The sequence below is a fragment of the Acomys minous genome, assembly GCF_964271855.1.
Source record: "Acomys minous genome assembly, chromosome: 19".
Lineage (NCBI taxonomy): Eukaryota > Metazoa > Chordata > Mammalia > Rodentia > Muridae > Acomys > Acomys minous.
In genome coordinates this window covers 52,495,520-52,511,969 of record NC_140499.1, presented here as the reverse complement: position 1 = coordinate 52,511,969, position 16,450 = coordinate 52,495,520, and the positions used below count along the sequence as shown (strand labels likewise).

At 45.8% G+C, this 16,450-nt stretch overlaps 1 protein-coding gene across 7 annotated transcripts in view; it reads left to right on the top strand.

The window, feature by feature from the left end:
* FNIP2 (folliculin interacting protein 2) overlaps positions 1 to 16,450 on the top strand; it is a 109,946-nt gene that overhangs the window by 73,595 nt on the left and 19,901 nt on the right. For all 7 annotated transcript variants that reach the window (XM_084769678.1, XM_084769682.1, XM_084769681.1 and 4 more), the window contains 6 exons: positions 676 to 877; positions 1,488 to 1,576; positions 5,171 to 5,317; positions 5,424 to 5,593; positions 12,702 to 14,028; positions 14,956 to 15,112. In XM_084769678.1, the coding sequence (XP_084625804.1) occupies positions 676 to 877; positions 1,488 to 1,576; positions 5,171 to 5,317; positions 5,424 to 5,593; positions 12,702 to 14,028; positions 14,956 to 15,112 (2,092 nt within the window). The remainder of the gene's footprint in view (positions 1 to 675; positions 878 to 1,487; positions 1,577 to 5,170; positions 5,318 to 5,423; positions 5,594 to 12,701; positions 14,029 to 14,955; positions 15,113 to 16,450) is intronic.

Genomic DNA, 16,450 nt, shown 5'->3' with positions numbered 1-16,450 from the left:
TTTATCCGTTGGCTCTAATAGCCTTGGGGAAAGTGCCAGGGAGTGCTGAAGCATGGTGTCTGTGTAAACCGAACACTCCACAGGGCCCATCTTCTCAGCCGCCTGTCAGTTATCTGTCAACAAAAAACAAGGGCCTGTTTCATTTGTTTGTTTTACAGTCTAGGGTCAGAGGACAACTTTTAGGAGTCAGTTCTTACCTTCTTCCTTGATGAGGCAGGGTTTCTCTTGTTTTTCCTGTGCGTCATATTCTAGGCTAGCAGGCTTGTGAGGGTCCCGCCAGCAATTCCTCTGTCCCTGCCTCTCACCTTACAGTGGGAATGCTGGGATTGCAGGTGCATGCTGCCACATCCAGCCTTTTCTGGGATGGAAGTCGGGTGCCCAGGCTTGCATAGCAAGAGCTTTTACCCGCTGAGCATCTCTCTAGTTGGAGCCTGTGTTGTGATTGAACCGGTGCCTCTCGCTCCTAAATATAATCAAAAGGGTGAGAATCAAATGTTTACCGTGGGTAAGTGGATCTTCATGATAAAGGGTGGAGAAGAGAATGAGTTTGAGGTAGACAAAAGGCAAGCCGAGTTCTCAGTATTCTGCACTAGCTTCCTTAGTGTCGTCCCATGGTGAGACAGATTTCCTTTGGCGACGTGGCATGGCCACATTTCCAACTTCCTTTCCCGCCAGGTCAACTGATGAGACGTTTAGCTTGGCTGAGGAGACCTGTAGCTCTAATCCAGCCATCGTGAGAAGGAAGAAGATCGCCATCAGCATCATCTTTTCCTTGTGTGAGAGAGAGGCAGCACAGCAGAACTTCCAGGAGTTCTTTTTCTCCCATTTCCCCCTGTTCGAGTCTCACATGAACAGGCTGAAGAGTGCAATTGAGAAGGTAAGGGACGGGGGTGCAGCCCAGTGCTCAAGCACTTACACAGCAGGCGCGAGGCCCCGGGACAGGGGTACAGCCCAGTGCTCAAGCACTTACACAGCAGGCGCGAGGCTCTGGGACCAGGGGTGCAGCCCAGTGCTCAAGCACTTACACAGCAGGCGCGAGGCTCTGGGACCAGGGGTGCAGCCCAGTGCTCAAGCACTTACACAGCCGGGCGCGAGGCCCTGGGACCAGGGGTGCAGCCCAGTGCTCAAGCACTTACACAGCGGGCGCGAGGCCCTGGGATCGATTCCAAGCATAAGAAAATGAAAGGTAATATGATTGCAGCCTGCTGCCAAATAGCGGAGAGATGACACGTCTCTTTATGTGTCCGATAGCCCGCATAAGGAAGTCAGAACCTGCCCTGAACAATGATCCGTAGCCTTTGTAAGGCTAGAGACCAGACACTGGTTGCTGTGGGGAAGGAAGTTAATGCTTTTTGATGAGGCAAAGCGGCATTACCGTGAGCGTGTTAAGTGTATTATAACGTCATGGTTCGTTAGCGAGCCCCAGCAGATCAGTTAGGAGGGAATTTCTTCTTGGAGAGTAATTTGGCTCACTCTCTTCCATGAAGGCCATGATCTCCTGTAGGAAGATCGCAGAATCAAGTCTCCGAGTCCAGTTTTATGTGAGCCGCCTGATGGAAGCACTGGGAGAGTTCAGGTAACCTTCAAGGTTTGAAAATCCAGCGGGATGTTATGAGCAGTCATACGACCGACCGGCTGCCATGGGGCTCTCTCTTAGATGACTGGCAGTTTTCAGTCATCTTATTTAGTGCCCTACCCATGAGAACAGGTTAAGGAAAGCCAGACATTTGAGTAATCAGCACTCTACCTGACACTTCTTAATGGGGTTAGTTTTTTGTTGTGTTATGAGGGCTGGGGGTTGTTCTTTTTTTATTTTTATTTTTTATTTTTTTGTGATTATGTTGAAATGGGTCTTACCATGTGGCCTCGGCTGGCCTGGAACTGCCTATTAGACTGAACTGGCTTCAAACTTATAGAAAGCCACCTGCCTCTGCCTCCTGAGTGCTGGGATTGTGGTGTACACTGCTAATCTTGGCTTAATTGGATTGTTTTATCAGAATGAACTGAAAACTGATTATAAAGGTTTCTTATCAGCAGTCTCATGATGTTATGTCTATTGTCCCATACACTCCACAGGCAAAGCCTTTTTACCTTTTCTACAGATGTCACTTGGGTTTAAGAGTGCTGCTCAATTGCTAGGGCACATCTAGCGCACATGTAGTGCCTGTGGTACATGTGCTGGTCTGGACAGTGAGTTGTCTGATCCCCCTTCTCTGACTCTGTAAGAAGTTTCTAGCTGATCTCAGACTCACCAGTCGTCCCTGGACACAGTGGTTTTCTGTACTCCTTGCCCCTAGAGAGGGGGACCAGCGTGGTCTACTCCAGGGAGCAAATGAGGTTTTTCTCTCACTGTGCTCATTCGGGTGTCTCAGAGCCAGCATATGAACAGGAAATCTTTTTTTTTTAAATTAATTTATTCATATTACATCTCAGTTGTTAGCCCATCCCATGTATCCGCCCATTCCTCCCTTCCTCCCATTTTCCCCCTCCTCCTACTCCCCTCCCCTAAGTCTGTGTCTGAGGGGGACCTCCTCCCCCTGAATATGCTCATACGGTATCAGGTCTCTCCTTGGTGACCTATTATCTTTCCTCTGAGTGCCACCAGGCATCTCCATCCAAGGGACATGTTCAAATATGGGGCACCAGAGTTTGTGTGAAAGTTAGATCTCCTTCTCCACTCAACAGTGGAGAATGTCCATCGGCTAGTCCGGGTAGGGTGAACAGGAAATCTTACTGCAAAGCAGTCATGAGTAACTGAGCCAAATAGCTGGGGGTAACAAAATAAAAAAACAAACAAAATACAGTTCCTAGAATGTTAGAACACTCTTTGCTGGTGAGCTCAATGAAGCAAAATCATCACCATTTCTGAACTCTAGCTGTAGATAAAGAACTGTCTAGATCGTTTCATTTGAGAAATGCCGTGAAGGTGGTGGGCGAGCTGTCCCCTCAGAGGGCAGCCCTGCATTGGCGCGTGTTCTGCCGTGCTCGTACTCAAAGCTGGCTTGTGCTTGAGCATCCAGATGCTAATCTAATCAAATGCTAATCTTCCAGGGCTGAAAACACGAAAATAAAAAACAGAGATTGTATACATAGAAGAGTTTTACAGTTATTTTGATAGTGAGCCCTTCCAGAAACAGACAAAATAATGTACTCACATTTAGAGACATGAATCTCGGTGGCTTTTGCTCTGTTTGGTTGTTTTTGAGACATGTTCTCGCTATATAGCCCTGGCTGTCTTGGAATTCACTATGTAGACGCCTTGGCCTTGAACTCATAGAGTTGCCTCTGCCTCCCTCCCCCCTCCGCCTCCCCCTCCCTATCCCCCTCCCCCTCCCAAATGCTGGGATTGAAAGCGTGTGCCACTGTGCCCAGCTGAGACTTGAATTTTTTAAGTAAATTCTAGACTTTGCTACTATAATCATCTTCACTGCTGCTTTTTTAAAGATATGTTTTTAACTGAAATAGAATTATATCATTTTTGCCCCTCCCAGCTACTTTCCTTAAAGCCCCTCCCATATTTCCTTCACCTCTACACTCTTTAAGTCAGTAGACTGTTACTGTTAGGTACATATATGTATGTAGGTATTTGCACAAGTGTGTAAATACAGCCCGTTGAGTTTGTTTTCAGGGATGAACTCTGCATTGGACAATAAGGAGGCTAATTCTCTTTCTCCCAGAAGTCATTAGTTGCCTGTAGTTCTTAGTTTTAGGGGTGGGACCCCAAGAAGTTCTTTTATCTTCAGTGTTAATATGTCCATATATTTTGCCATTGGTCCGATCTTGGTTATGCAGCCATTTCTAGAAGAGACTGTATTACTGCAGACATCACAGTATTTGGGCTCTTGCACTCTTTCCCCTTAGGAAATGTTTCATCATGTTCCCAGACCCACAGGTAGAGATACATCATGCTCAACTCTGAGGGTTTTTCGTTTTTTTGTTTTTGCCAAGGTAGATTTGTATTCTGTCCTGATCCCCTTAGACACCCGGCTCCATAGTCTAGTCAGAGTTGGCCTGCCCCATCTTGATCTGGGAGAGATCTGTGTTGTTCATTCAGGGCTGTTTCCTTTTTACCCAGTGGAGGGCCTGAGTAAGTTTTTACTCCCTGGAAAAACCCATGTAACTGATAACAGGGCCTGCCATGCCTGAATTCCCGTCCTCACTTTGCCATTTTATGTGTATAGCCTGTGCATGTTACCAGCCCGCTAAGCTTCTGCATTAGAAGCTGGCATGTTAGTGAAGAAGAGCCATCGTGTGCTGCTTTCCCATCTAAAACAATTGGGTGTTTGATTTAGAAAGCCATCACGTTAACTAGAAGACCAGAGTTGAGTCACCTAGCAGTCTCATTTTCAGCATAGCATGTGCTTTCTCTGCCGGCGTACCTTTTTGTGCCCCCACCCTACCTTATATAGACAGTCTTTCTCTGTAGCTGTGGCTGCCTCACACTCACAGTGCTCCTGCTTCTGTCTCTTAAGTGCTGCTGTGCCCAGCTCTTGACCTGTATTTCTTTACCATAAGAATACTATGTGCAGCTGGGACTGTAGCATAATGATAGAGCACTTGTCTTCTATGCAGAAAGACCAGGATTTGGTGTTCAGTACCACAAAAGCAAAACAAATAGCACCCAAAAATGATTGTGTGATGCCCTATAATCCTGCACAGTTCTCTGGTTTTTATGTATAGATTTAAAAGTAAAATTTAAAAATGATTATAAATTCTGAAAAAAAAAGATTTCATTTTTTTTAACCCTTTATATTAATTTTTTGTGTGTGTGGTGCTCATGGTAGGCAGGTACTGTATCACTGAGCTACATCCCCATAAGTTGTCTCTAAATGAGTGTTTTTTTATGTTAGGGATGGTGTGCTTTTTCTCTTAAGGGTTTCCATGCTGCCACCTAACTTTGCCATTGTCAGTGCAGAAGTGCCTGCAGAGGCACTCAGAGATAATGTGTAAATAAATGAACATAACTGTGTTCCAATTAAAACTTTATTTATAAAATAATGGTAACAATACGATTTGTGTGAGCTATAGTTTGCCAACCCGTGTTAATTTTTTTTTTTTAATTCCTTAAGCAGTACATAGATCCAAATTACAGTGTTCGGCTTTGTTCTTCGATATACTAAGATACCCAGAATAACTACTTATGACAGTTTGTCTCCTCTTTCTCCTGTAGGGGGACTATCCGAAGCTTATATTCTGTTCCAAGGATAGCTGAACCAGTATGGCTTACCATGATGTCTAACACCTTGGAAAAAAACCAGCTCTGCCAGCGCTTTCTCAAGGAATTTGTACTTCTGATTGAACAAGTCAACAAAAACCAGTAAGCATGACCTGTGGGCCAATCCTGAGCCAGTATATGTTCTGTGCAGGACATGCCTTGTCCTGTGTTTGACTAATCTGGCTATGCTTTTGTCTGTTTTTCCAAGGTTTTTTGCTGCCTTACTAACTGCGGTGTTGACCTACCACCTGGCCTGGGTGCCTACTGTCATGCCTGTTGACCATCCTCCCATTAAAGCCTTCTCAGAGAAGCGTACCTCACAGTCAGTGAATATGCTGGCCAAAACACATCCGTATAATCCTCTCTGGGCACAGCTGGGTTAGTATATAATTTGACTGTTCGTACAATGTGTCTTACAAAATAGGAAAAAATATACTGGAAATTATATCTTGTACTGGCTTTCCAACCCAGTCATTCAAGGATTGTGTCTTGTAGGAATAAGATTGGCCCACAGGATCGAATTGTCAGAGTGCTACCCTCATCCCTTTCCCCTGCTGGTAGCTTTGTTCTGCTTTTTTGAGACAGTGTAGGTAAACTAAGTTCTCCACTTCACAGAGCTGTTCACCTTAACTACTCACTGTTTGAACCAGATAATTTTTCATGGCCGAGTTGTGATCGGGCAAGGGAGGACTGTCCTATACTTTCTAAGTAGTTTTCGCACTACTCCTGACTTCCGTTCGCTAGATGCTAGTACAGCCCCTCTCTGCCCAAAGTTGCCACCATCAAAATGCCTCTAAACATCGCCAGATTTCCCTTGGAAGAGTAAGAACTGTAGGATGGATGGGCTGGCTGGGCAAAGTGGCACTCTCTACCCTTACCCCCTTTCCCATCGCGTTGTAAATCCGATGTCTGTCGCTGGTCCTTGCAGTTGATGGGAGCATTATTCTTCAACCAATATGTGTAGGCATGGTTTAGAAATCTAACACTATGTGAGACTAAGGCTGCCATGTCTGGATTTATGTTGGCCTCATTCTCAGTAAGCATTAAGAGTGACAAAAATATCGTTACATGACCTTTTGTCCCAACCATGTGCCAGAAACAATGTTGAGTCACAGCTGCTCAGGCCTCAGTAGTCAACTGCCTTGTGGACAAGGTTGATCCGTGACCAGGTCATTTGAGAACACCCTAGTGCTTGGATAAGAGTGTGCAAGGGATGTGGGAGTGAGAGTGTCATGGGGTGAAGAATATGGGTTCTGGAGGCCTATTGCTTGGTTTGTTCCTGAAGGCAGTCACTTAGCTTTCCTGTGCCTCTTCTTTTTGTGTGTTAATGGTAGAACCTGGGACCTTGTATGTGGCTAAGCAAGCCCTCTGCACATGTCAGGTAGGATGGGGTCAGGACTTGTGTTTGCTATGGCACACAGCACTTGTACCAAGCGCCATTGCTCTGGATGCTGTTACTGAAGATACCCTGTGCAGCATTTATTGAGAGAAAAAGAGGATGATGGTGTTTCAAAGAAGGCTTACCTGAGGGACTCTCCGATGGTAATTGCTAGGAAAAACAGCGGGCTGGGGAAAAGCACTCTAGTCCAGAAAACAGTGCTTCAGTGACTGTAACAAAAGCTGACACCACGACACTAGCAGTACCTTACACACGTGCTGATTGATGAGATTCTCACGACACTGACCTGTCCCGACCTGTTACAGCTGTCCTTATTTTATAGCAGTAAAAAAAAAAAAAAACTTTCCTGTCCTTGTGCCCATGAGACACAAAAGAATATACAAGTCTCATAGGGAAAGTAATAGGTATGTTTTGAATGAATTAACCAGTTTGTGGGTAATAAAACCATGTTAGATTGGGAGTGACACCACATGAGTGTAATCCCAGAATTTGAGATGCTGAGGCAGGAGGATTAAGAGTTATCTCGGCTACTTAACCAAGTCTTCATCTCAAAAAAAAAAAAATTTTTATTTTTTTTTTAAATACTTGGTACAGTGTATGGCAGTTCAGAACTTGCCACCTCACTCGGGGTTGAATAGCCCGGAGAACACGTGTTGTTGTTCTCATTTGGGAAAATCATTTTTGCAAAGTATGGTATTTACTGCTGGAGGGGAACAGACTGGTCATTAAAGAAGTACGGCGTGTCCTGCTGCAGAGTCGATTTTCAAGCAGTGGTAATTAAGCAGCATGCATTTAATTAGATGAATGCATTTAGACGGAGGGATGCCCCTCCTGTGGGACTGAGCTAACTGGGAACCACTGACTTCTTATGTTCAGCGTAATAAGGTAAAAATCCCCTCTTGCGGGCTTGTTCGTTGCTTTCGTCGTACATCATATGCCACTGACGGTCCTCAGTTCCCTCTTCCTGAGAAGAGCCCCTCTGAGGGCGGGGCGTTGATCAGCATGGGCTGAGGGTGGAATGAAGCTCTGCGCAGAGATGGCATGTGACAAGTTCGAGCGAGCGAGTCTCCATTATCACAGCGGAGAAAGCGTTTCCATGATTAGTCAGAAGATGTACTTAAGTTACCGTCGTTTTCTTGTGTCATGGTCGGCAGGAAAATGAATGCTCTGAGGACTAAACAGCGATGCAGGGCTGATATTTAATCTAGTTTCCTTAGTATTGTGAATGACTTCACCAGGTTACTGAGAGCTTATCAGGGCAGTCTGCACGTCAGTTCTCAGCCACAGTCTCTCTCTTCCCACTCTAGGACTTGCCCTTTGGAGTGCAGTGATCCAGGGCCTTTGCCTCCATGGGCACCACGCACAAGAATTTCTACATTAGGGATTCTACCCACTAGTGGCCTGTGCGAGCCATTGGTGGGTTGGAAGGGCATTTAAACAGGAAAGTAGGTTAGACCAGAGTTTCTGGAGTGGGGGCTTTAGGGTGTGGCGTCCCTGTGCTGGTGGTGAGTGGGTTTTCTCCTGCTCCCTCCAAAATGCCATTTTGCCTTTGGCTTTTGACAGTTCAGTTACAGCGTGTCTGTTTTTTATCTTTACTTGGGTTCTCCTTGAATTTCTCTACTTGGAGTTCGTTTCCTTTCTTGGATGTACAGACCTATGTCACTCGTGAAGTTTAAGTTTGGGGGGGAGTACTTGTTACTTCCTAGAATCTCTCCTGTGTGCACGCTAACGAGCTTGATAGGGCCACAGACATCAGGGCTATATGTGCTGTTCTTCATCCTTCTCTTCCTCAGAACGAGCAACCCTGTTTAACCTGTTTTTTAAATGCGCCATCTTTGCCTTTACTGGATGAGATCTGCTCTTCATCGGAGTGTGAGGATTAAATAAATGAACATTCGTCGTAAGTGTGTTGTGTCTTTTTGTATTCCAGACACTTGTGAGGTCTCCACTGTGTACAGAAGGAGACTAACTCTTCAGGAGGGTGAGAGTGAGACTTACCTGTGGGTTTCAGAGCACTGTTCTTTGTTTGCAGCAATTAGTTATTTTCTGGCAAAAAAAGGAGAAAAGATAATAAACACTTGTAAATTTAATCCAATAACATGAAAGTATGCATCAGCTGGGTGCAGTGGCACACACCTGTAATCGAAGCAATTGGGGAGGCAGGTGCAGGCAGATCTCTGTGAGTTCAAGGCCAGCCTGGTCTACAAAGCTGGTCCAGGACAGCTGGGGCTACACAGAAACCTTATCGGAAAAGAAGGAAGAGAGGGAGGAAGGAAGGAAGAATACATCTGTTTCTCTTCCTCCCTGTAGAAAATGTTGCCCACCTTGAGTTGACGTCATCTAGTTTAAACCTTGACTTTTACCATACCTTTTCATTCAGTAGTGTGCATGTGTGTGCAACTACATCAGGCATCCCCTCCTGTTGCTTTCTGCCCTGTTTGTTCCCTTGAGAAGGGTTCCCTCACTGAACCTGGAGCTCTCTGTTCCTTAGCAGTTTGGGTACAGGCAAATGTGACTATACCTGGCTTCGTATGTGCACCTTGTGAAATGCACCTAAGTCCTCAGGCTTGTAGGTGCTCTTGCGGAGTTAATCCCCAGCCCTTACCCAGCAGCATCTTTCCTTTTCATTTACAAACATAATCTCGCCTTCTTCAAAAGACTCCCTATTTTTCTTTTTCTTTTTTTTAAATATGGATTTTGAGCCATTCCCCGAAGTAAGGAGCTTCTTGATTCTTTTCTAGTTTTGCTGCTATCACTAGCTACGGGAATAACCCTCCTTTGTGACTCAGAGTTCTTTTTGTGTGCTCGGTTTACATGAAAAGCCACAGACCATACTGCTCCAACACGTAGACAATTCATTTAAAATGTATAAGGTTCAGGCCATCTGGTAAAATTTTTAGAGCTTTTTTTTTTGTGGGGTTTTTTTTGTTTTGTTTTTTTGTTTTTTGTTTGTTTTTAAGAGATAAGAGGCATTGCTTGGTTTCTTTCGTGCTTGAGACAGAGCTACTGTATGTAGCCCAGGCTGGCCTGGAATTTACTATATAGCCTGTGCTAGTCTTGAACTCATGACCCTCTCGCCTCAGCTTCCTTAGTAACTGGGGTCACAGGCCCACAACACCAGGAGCAGCTTGTATGTAGGAACAGCACTGAGGCTGGCCTCTGTCACAGAAACACGTACATTCTGAAGTGACTGATACCCTGAAGCATGAGGAGATGGGATCAGAAAAAGGCATGCTATGGGCTTGTGATCAGGACAGTTTTCTCAGACCAAACCATAGTGTCTCCTCACACCTCTGAGCCCTCACTTTGAAGTCTAGGATGACTTCATAGATGCTAAAGCTAGCTCCGTTAGCCTTCAGTTTTGTTGTTTATTGTTATTTCTGTCCTGCTCTTTAAGTGTTCTTGGAAGCTGTGCCCTAGGGAAGACTCTGAAGGACAAACTTCCTTATGGTTCCCTAGAGAGGAAACTTCCTGCCCGTTCTCACAACGATTCTCTCAGCCTCACTATCCTAATTTTAGTTTTCTCTAACCTGTGGCTTCCTGCCTCTCTACGGATGCATTCCTCAGTTGAGTCCTCAATTCCCACGTTCTTCTTTGTAGTGATGACTGAGTATGGTCTCTCATTTATGTAACACCCTTTCCTGTGTTGGTGACTTTCAGTCATTTCTAACTCTGGCTTGGTTGTATAAGGACACACAATGTTTAAGCTCTTAGTTTATGTAAGTGCCTACCCAGTCAGTAAATGTTGGTTGTCTATCTTATAATCAAATAATCAAGCTTCACGACTTAGTAGTTAAGCAGTGAGTACTTTTTTTTAAAAAATGTGTTCTTTGAGAGTTTTGCATGTTTTGATTATATTCACTTTCCTTCCTCCGGCTCTTCCAGATCTCCTCCTACCCACCTAACCTTGTGCCCTTTTAAATTTTATTTAATTTCATTTTTAAAGCCCATCAAGACCAGTTTGTGTTGCCCAAATTCTTGTCCGGGAGAATGGTCGACTCACCAGGGGCAACACTCTGAGAAAGCTGCCTCTCTTCCTCAGAAGCTAACGATAACCCATAGCTCCACAGCTAGGGGTGGGGTTTTTACGCCCAGCTCCCATCTCCGTGCTGGAATTTGGTTTGTCAAGACTGCTGTGCGTTCATATATGCAGCTGCTTTAGCTCTTATATTCTTTCTGTTCCGTCTTCTGCAGTCATCCTTGAGAAGAGGGGGTACAGCATACGTGTTCTGTTTAGGGCCGAGTGTTTTGCAGTCTCTTATCTCTGTAGCCTGGCCAGTTGTGGGTCTCTATGCCAGTTACCACTTGCTGTAAATCGACACTTCTCAGATGGGGCTTGAAAGCTGCATTGATCTATGGGTGCAGCAGTAAGTTAGAAACAGTAAATTAGAAATACCGTGCCCTTTTAGCAGAACTATAGTTAAGTTCTCTCCCCAGGTCCATGACACAGGTTCTTGGCTCAATAATTGTGCTGGATATGGGTTTCTCTTGTGGAGGAAGACTTAACTCCAAGCAAAAAATGATTAGTTTCTCCCATGATAATTGTGCCACTGTTGCACCAGGGGGCATATCTAACCAGGCCAGTTGTTTTTTGTAGATCACAGGGCTCACAGCTGGGTAGGACTGATGATTGCTTTCCCCTCCTGTAGCATGCGTAGCACCTTCCATTACTATGAAAGCTAGCAGTTAGGGATGCGGCTGCCAGGTGAATGCCAGCTTGGGTTCTCTCTGTGGTGTCTTCAGCAACAGGGTCTTACTCTGAAATTCTGGAGAGCAACTAAGAGCATTGGCAGTAGCCTGTGGGAATCTATAGGATCTCATTAGCCAACAGCTCCCAAGGAAGTGGCCCATTCGTGGCTCTGGGATTTTTATTTGATAGCTTTTGATATCTAGTAGCAATATTGCCCCATTGTAGGTAACTCCATTTCAGTGTGTGTGTGTGCGCGCGTGCGTGCGTGCGTGCGTGCGTGCGTGAACATCTATAGTATTAGGTTTCCATATGACTTTTTTGACGGTCTTTAGATATCTTCCCCATATTCCCTCCACTGTCCTGTCTTTTGTTCCTTCACACCCAACTTAACCCTTCCTGTTCCGTTGTTCCCTTTTAACCCTTTATATCAGTCTGTTCTTTGAGCACTATTGAAGCACTTCTGCCAACTTCCACCTTTTATATTGAACACACAGCTGGCTCATCAGCCTGTTTTAACCAACTTATCCGAATAATAAATAAGATATATTTTGTGTCCTGTAGAGTGTTTTCATATGATAGTAAAGAAAGAAAATTTCCAGATTTATCATTCATGACTAGGTAATTTTTTATTCTTATAAATTAAACTGAGTCTGCTTAGAGTAAATCAGTGTACTAAAAGAACCCTACACACACGACCTCATTAAGTATTTTTAATTGATTTGACTCTTATCAGTTTGGAAACTCTTGAATTTGCATTTTACCCTAAGGCTCACTGTCCTAGGAGTCTTCTTTATTTTTAATTATGTATATGTGTATGCTTGTGTGTGCTTGTGAGTGCAGGTTTCTGGCCAGATGAGATGAAGGCCTATCCAGAGTTACAGACAGTTGTGAGAGTCCTTGCCCAGCAAGGACATGGGTGCTGGGAATTGAACTTGGATCCACGACAGGCACAGCGCATGCTCTGTTGAGCGCTCTCTCCAATCCTCGCATAGTCCCCTGAACGTCCTAAGAAAATTTCCCAATTTCCAAGATATCTCCAAGTTTGTCATATGTCATAGACACAAATGTCGGGTCATTGATGCAAAGCAGCGGCATCAGCCTTCCTTGGGTGAGCTGAAACCACCTGAGCACATGAGGAGCTTGTGTACCCAACAGTACTGCGGCCATGCTCTGCTGTGCTCAGCGAGATGCTGAGCGGCAGCCTGTTCGATCTTCCATACCTGCCCTTTGGTGTCAGGGAACTGGAATGTGGCCATTCCTAGAAATTCTGTATCTGGAATGTCAAAAAGTGACTGGAGGCTGGAAATCAAGTTACCTGTTTTGTTCTTGTAAAGGGCAGATAAATCCATACTTGCTAACACCGGAGGGCTTTGTCTTCTGTCCGTCTTTGCCTACAGGTGACCTTTATGGAGCTATAGGCTCTCCAGTGAGACTGACTCGCACCGTGGTGATTGGGAAGCAGAAGGATTTGGTCCAGCGCATCCTTTATGTTCTGACCTACTTTCTCCGTTGCTCGGAACTGCAAGAGAATCAGCTGACCTGGAGTGGGAATCCTAGTGAGGATGACCAGGTTATAAATGGGAGCAAGATTGTCACAGCCTTGGAAAAAGGAGAGGTGGAGGAGTCTGAGTATGTCGTGGTTACCGTGAGAAATGAGCCTGCTCTTGTGCCGCCAATCCTACCACCAGGGGCAGCTGAGAGGAGCAGCCCTGAGCCTACAGGAGTAGCTGAGATCCCAGAGGGCAGTGGTACTAGTGATCTGGGTCACAGACCTGAGAAAAGCAGATGCAAGAGGCCAGAGCAGGATTCCGAGGCCGGTAGCATGGGGCTCCGGGAGGCAGAACCTGACAGTCTGTGGGCACCTCAAGGCATCTTCTGTGAGGACAAAGAGAATGACCAAGAGGCAGCCCAGGATGGCTCTTCAAGACCTCCCAGCTGTGAGGCTCCCGGAGTAAGAATAAAGGTGGACCAACAAACTGCCCATGAGGAGCCGCATGGGAGGATGCTAAAGAAGCCAGCAGACCGGTCAGCGGCCAGGTCCTGCCCTGACAGGCATTCCCAGGAGGAGCCTCCTGTTGAAAAGGTCACTTTCCATATTGGAAGTTCCGTCTCTCCAGAGTCTGACTTTGAAAGCCGGGCCAAGAAAATGGAGGAACGGTTAAAGTCCCGTGGACAATTTCGTGAGGCCGGTGGCTCTGCCATGTCTTGTGTGAACAGTGGCCTGACTCAAGACCAGCAGGGCTCTACGGGCTCCTTGCAAGCTGACTCTCAGAGGGACATCACCCTCCTGCAGGACCACTCTTCAGGGGGAGAAAGTGTCTCTGAGGACAGAGGCCTCCGAGCCAGCGTTGTGGCACGTGATGTGGGACAACTTAGCCAAGTTGATGGCCCCCTTGCACCTCCCAGCTGTGCAGCAGGCAGTAGCCGGACACCACTGGAACAGACTAGAGATTTGCAATTAAAAGGCAAGACAGGGCCTACATCAAAGCCTGTTCCAAACAGATGTAGACAGCAGGGTGGCCTGCTGGATGCTGCAGATGTCCCCTATGGGGATGCCAGGGATAAGGACAGCTACAGGATAGAAGGAGACATTCCCAGGAATGAGAGCTTGGACAGTGCTCTTGGAGACAGTGATGATGAAGCATGCCTTTTAGCCCTGCTAGAACTAGGTCACAGTTGTGACAGGACTGAAGGGTCCTTGGAAGTGGAGCTGCCTCTGCCAAGGTAACACCTCACAGGAAACTGGAGTCTGTTCCTCACCTGACTTGGGGAGCGTGGTAGCCACTCTTGGCCACTTTATATGTAACACATGTTTTTCTCATAAATATTAGAGGTATCACCAGTTACGTTCAGGGATTTCCAGCCTGTCTGGTCTCCAAGGATGCTCGCCATCTTGGTGCAACTGAGGTCTTGGACAGAGGATGGGTGGTTGTCTTTGCAGCTCTTGAGACATCTTGGGGGCGTGAAGGGCCACAGTGACCGTGATAGCTAGGAGAAGAGAATTCCATCATGGGTGTGCAGTTTGTATGGCTGGCTGGCTTGCTTCTAAGGAGATAGATCACACGCACTGTAAGGCTTCTCCAGCCACCCAGTCCTCTTTATTAGCGTTCCTTCCAGTTGGTTCTTTGGTCCATGATCACTCAAAGTTGCAATTACAAGATTCCTTCTGCTCTTCCTTCCTCGATGTAGTGGGTACCTCCCTCTGCGGAAAGGTCAGGATCATAAAGCCATGCTTTTGGCACCACGATCCCCAGCCTTTTTCTTCATTCTTCTAACACTGACTTTCTGGTGGATGTTCAGTATGAGGTTTAAGAATAGGATCCTTGGTTCTTTAGACAAGGTCTCACTATGTAGCCTAGGCTGGCCTAAAACTGAGGGCAGGCACCTCCTCATCTGGCTTAAGAATGAAGTTTTAGCTAGCTATGGAGATAGTATTATTTTTTCTTTCTTGGTTTCCATCTTAATAAAAATTACTTCCTTTTCTCCCAAATCCCCTCTTTCCTCACATTTATGATCTCCTCACTAGAGAACCCTGATGAGGCAAGAAATACTATATGCTTTCTTATATCATTAGAGGTTTTGTTCCCACAATAATATAAAGTGTATACTTTAAAAAAAAAACTGTGTTTAATATTTCACATGTTGTTTTAGGTCTCAGAGCACCAGCAAGCCAAACATTAGGAATTTTGCCCGCTCGCTTTTGGCGGGCTACTGCGCCACGTATATGCCCGACTTGGTGCTGCACGGAGCCAGCAGCGACGAGAAGCTGAAGCAGTGCCTGGCAGCTGATCTGCTCCACACGGTGCATGTAAGTGACCGCAATTTAGAGCCGCAGAACGGCCAGCAACCACTTCTTCAGCTTATGCTGCTGAGCGCTTGTGAGGACACAGAGCGACATCACAACCCCTGAGACATAATCATGTGTCTAGGGATTCTGTGAGCATACCGGGACCAGAGTCAGCAAGGGCAAAGCAGGTCACTGTAGAGCCCTGGAGCAAGGACTGCCTCTCTGGGGACAGTGAGGAAGGTGGAGCATCTGGGTTCCAGTTCTCTCCTCCATCCTCCCAATTTCTTCTGCAAGGGGTCAGAGGGCAAGGACACAGCTAAGGCCCATTTCCCATAGAGGTCAGCCTCCCGGGGCCAGAACAGGATGAGTAGAGTAGAGTAAAGTGGGGGTGAACAGCTATGGCCAGGCCTGGCTAGCAGATAAATGGCACAGATGGTGAGTGACAATTATATGCCTTCAGAAGGAGGAAGACTGAAGAGATGTTGTGTATGGCTTGCTTTTTATCCAAACCTTGCAAGTTTCTAAAAGCAATTTATTTTAACTGATTTGTCATTGAGCTCACTTTGATAGCTCGGAGGAGATGGCCACAGAAAGATTTACAGGTATTACTGGAAAATTGCCTGGAGCTACTGCTAAGTGCTTTTCTGTTATCTACAGCATGACGGGAGCTGAACACTTACAGAAACTGTCAATCTGATAGACCTGCTTTTAATTGAGCTGCTGTTGGGCAGATGTGCAAGTGTAGATGTTTTGCAATTAGAAACATACGGTATCTTGTGCAATAGGAGGAATGCTGCATTAAGATCATTGGAAAACTAGCTTTGTTATCTCCTTATTTCGCTTTTTTTTTTTTTTTAACTTGGGGGGTGGTTTGCAAAGTGGAAAAGAAAACATTGTATGTTATCTTTGGCCATGAGCATCTGCCCAGACACAGGCTAAACAGGCTAAGGATGTTTGTGTGAATTAGAAAGAAGGCCTCAGGTGGGATGCATGATCCCATGCTCCATAGAAGTAAGGAATTGGAGAGAAAGTCCCTGGGGTCTGGGCATGGCCCACCCAGCTTACATGTGCTCACTCAAATATGCCTAATTCCACACACTTCGTAATCAGACACCATCCCTTGACCAGGACAGTCCTGGGAAAAAAACTATGAAGCGGCGGTTATCTACAAGCAATTCACCATTTTTTTTTTCATTCTTATCAGACACTGCACACTTGCACTATCATTTCAGGCTGTCCTTGCATGGTATTATTTTTCTGAGCTATCTAAAGTGTCTGTACTTCATGTGTTTAGTATGTGTTGGAGCATGAAAGGACCCTGTTTGGTGTCACCACTTCCTGCCTGAATCCAGATACGCA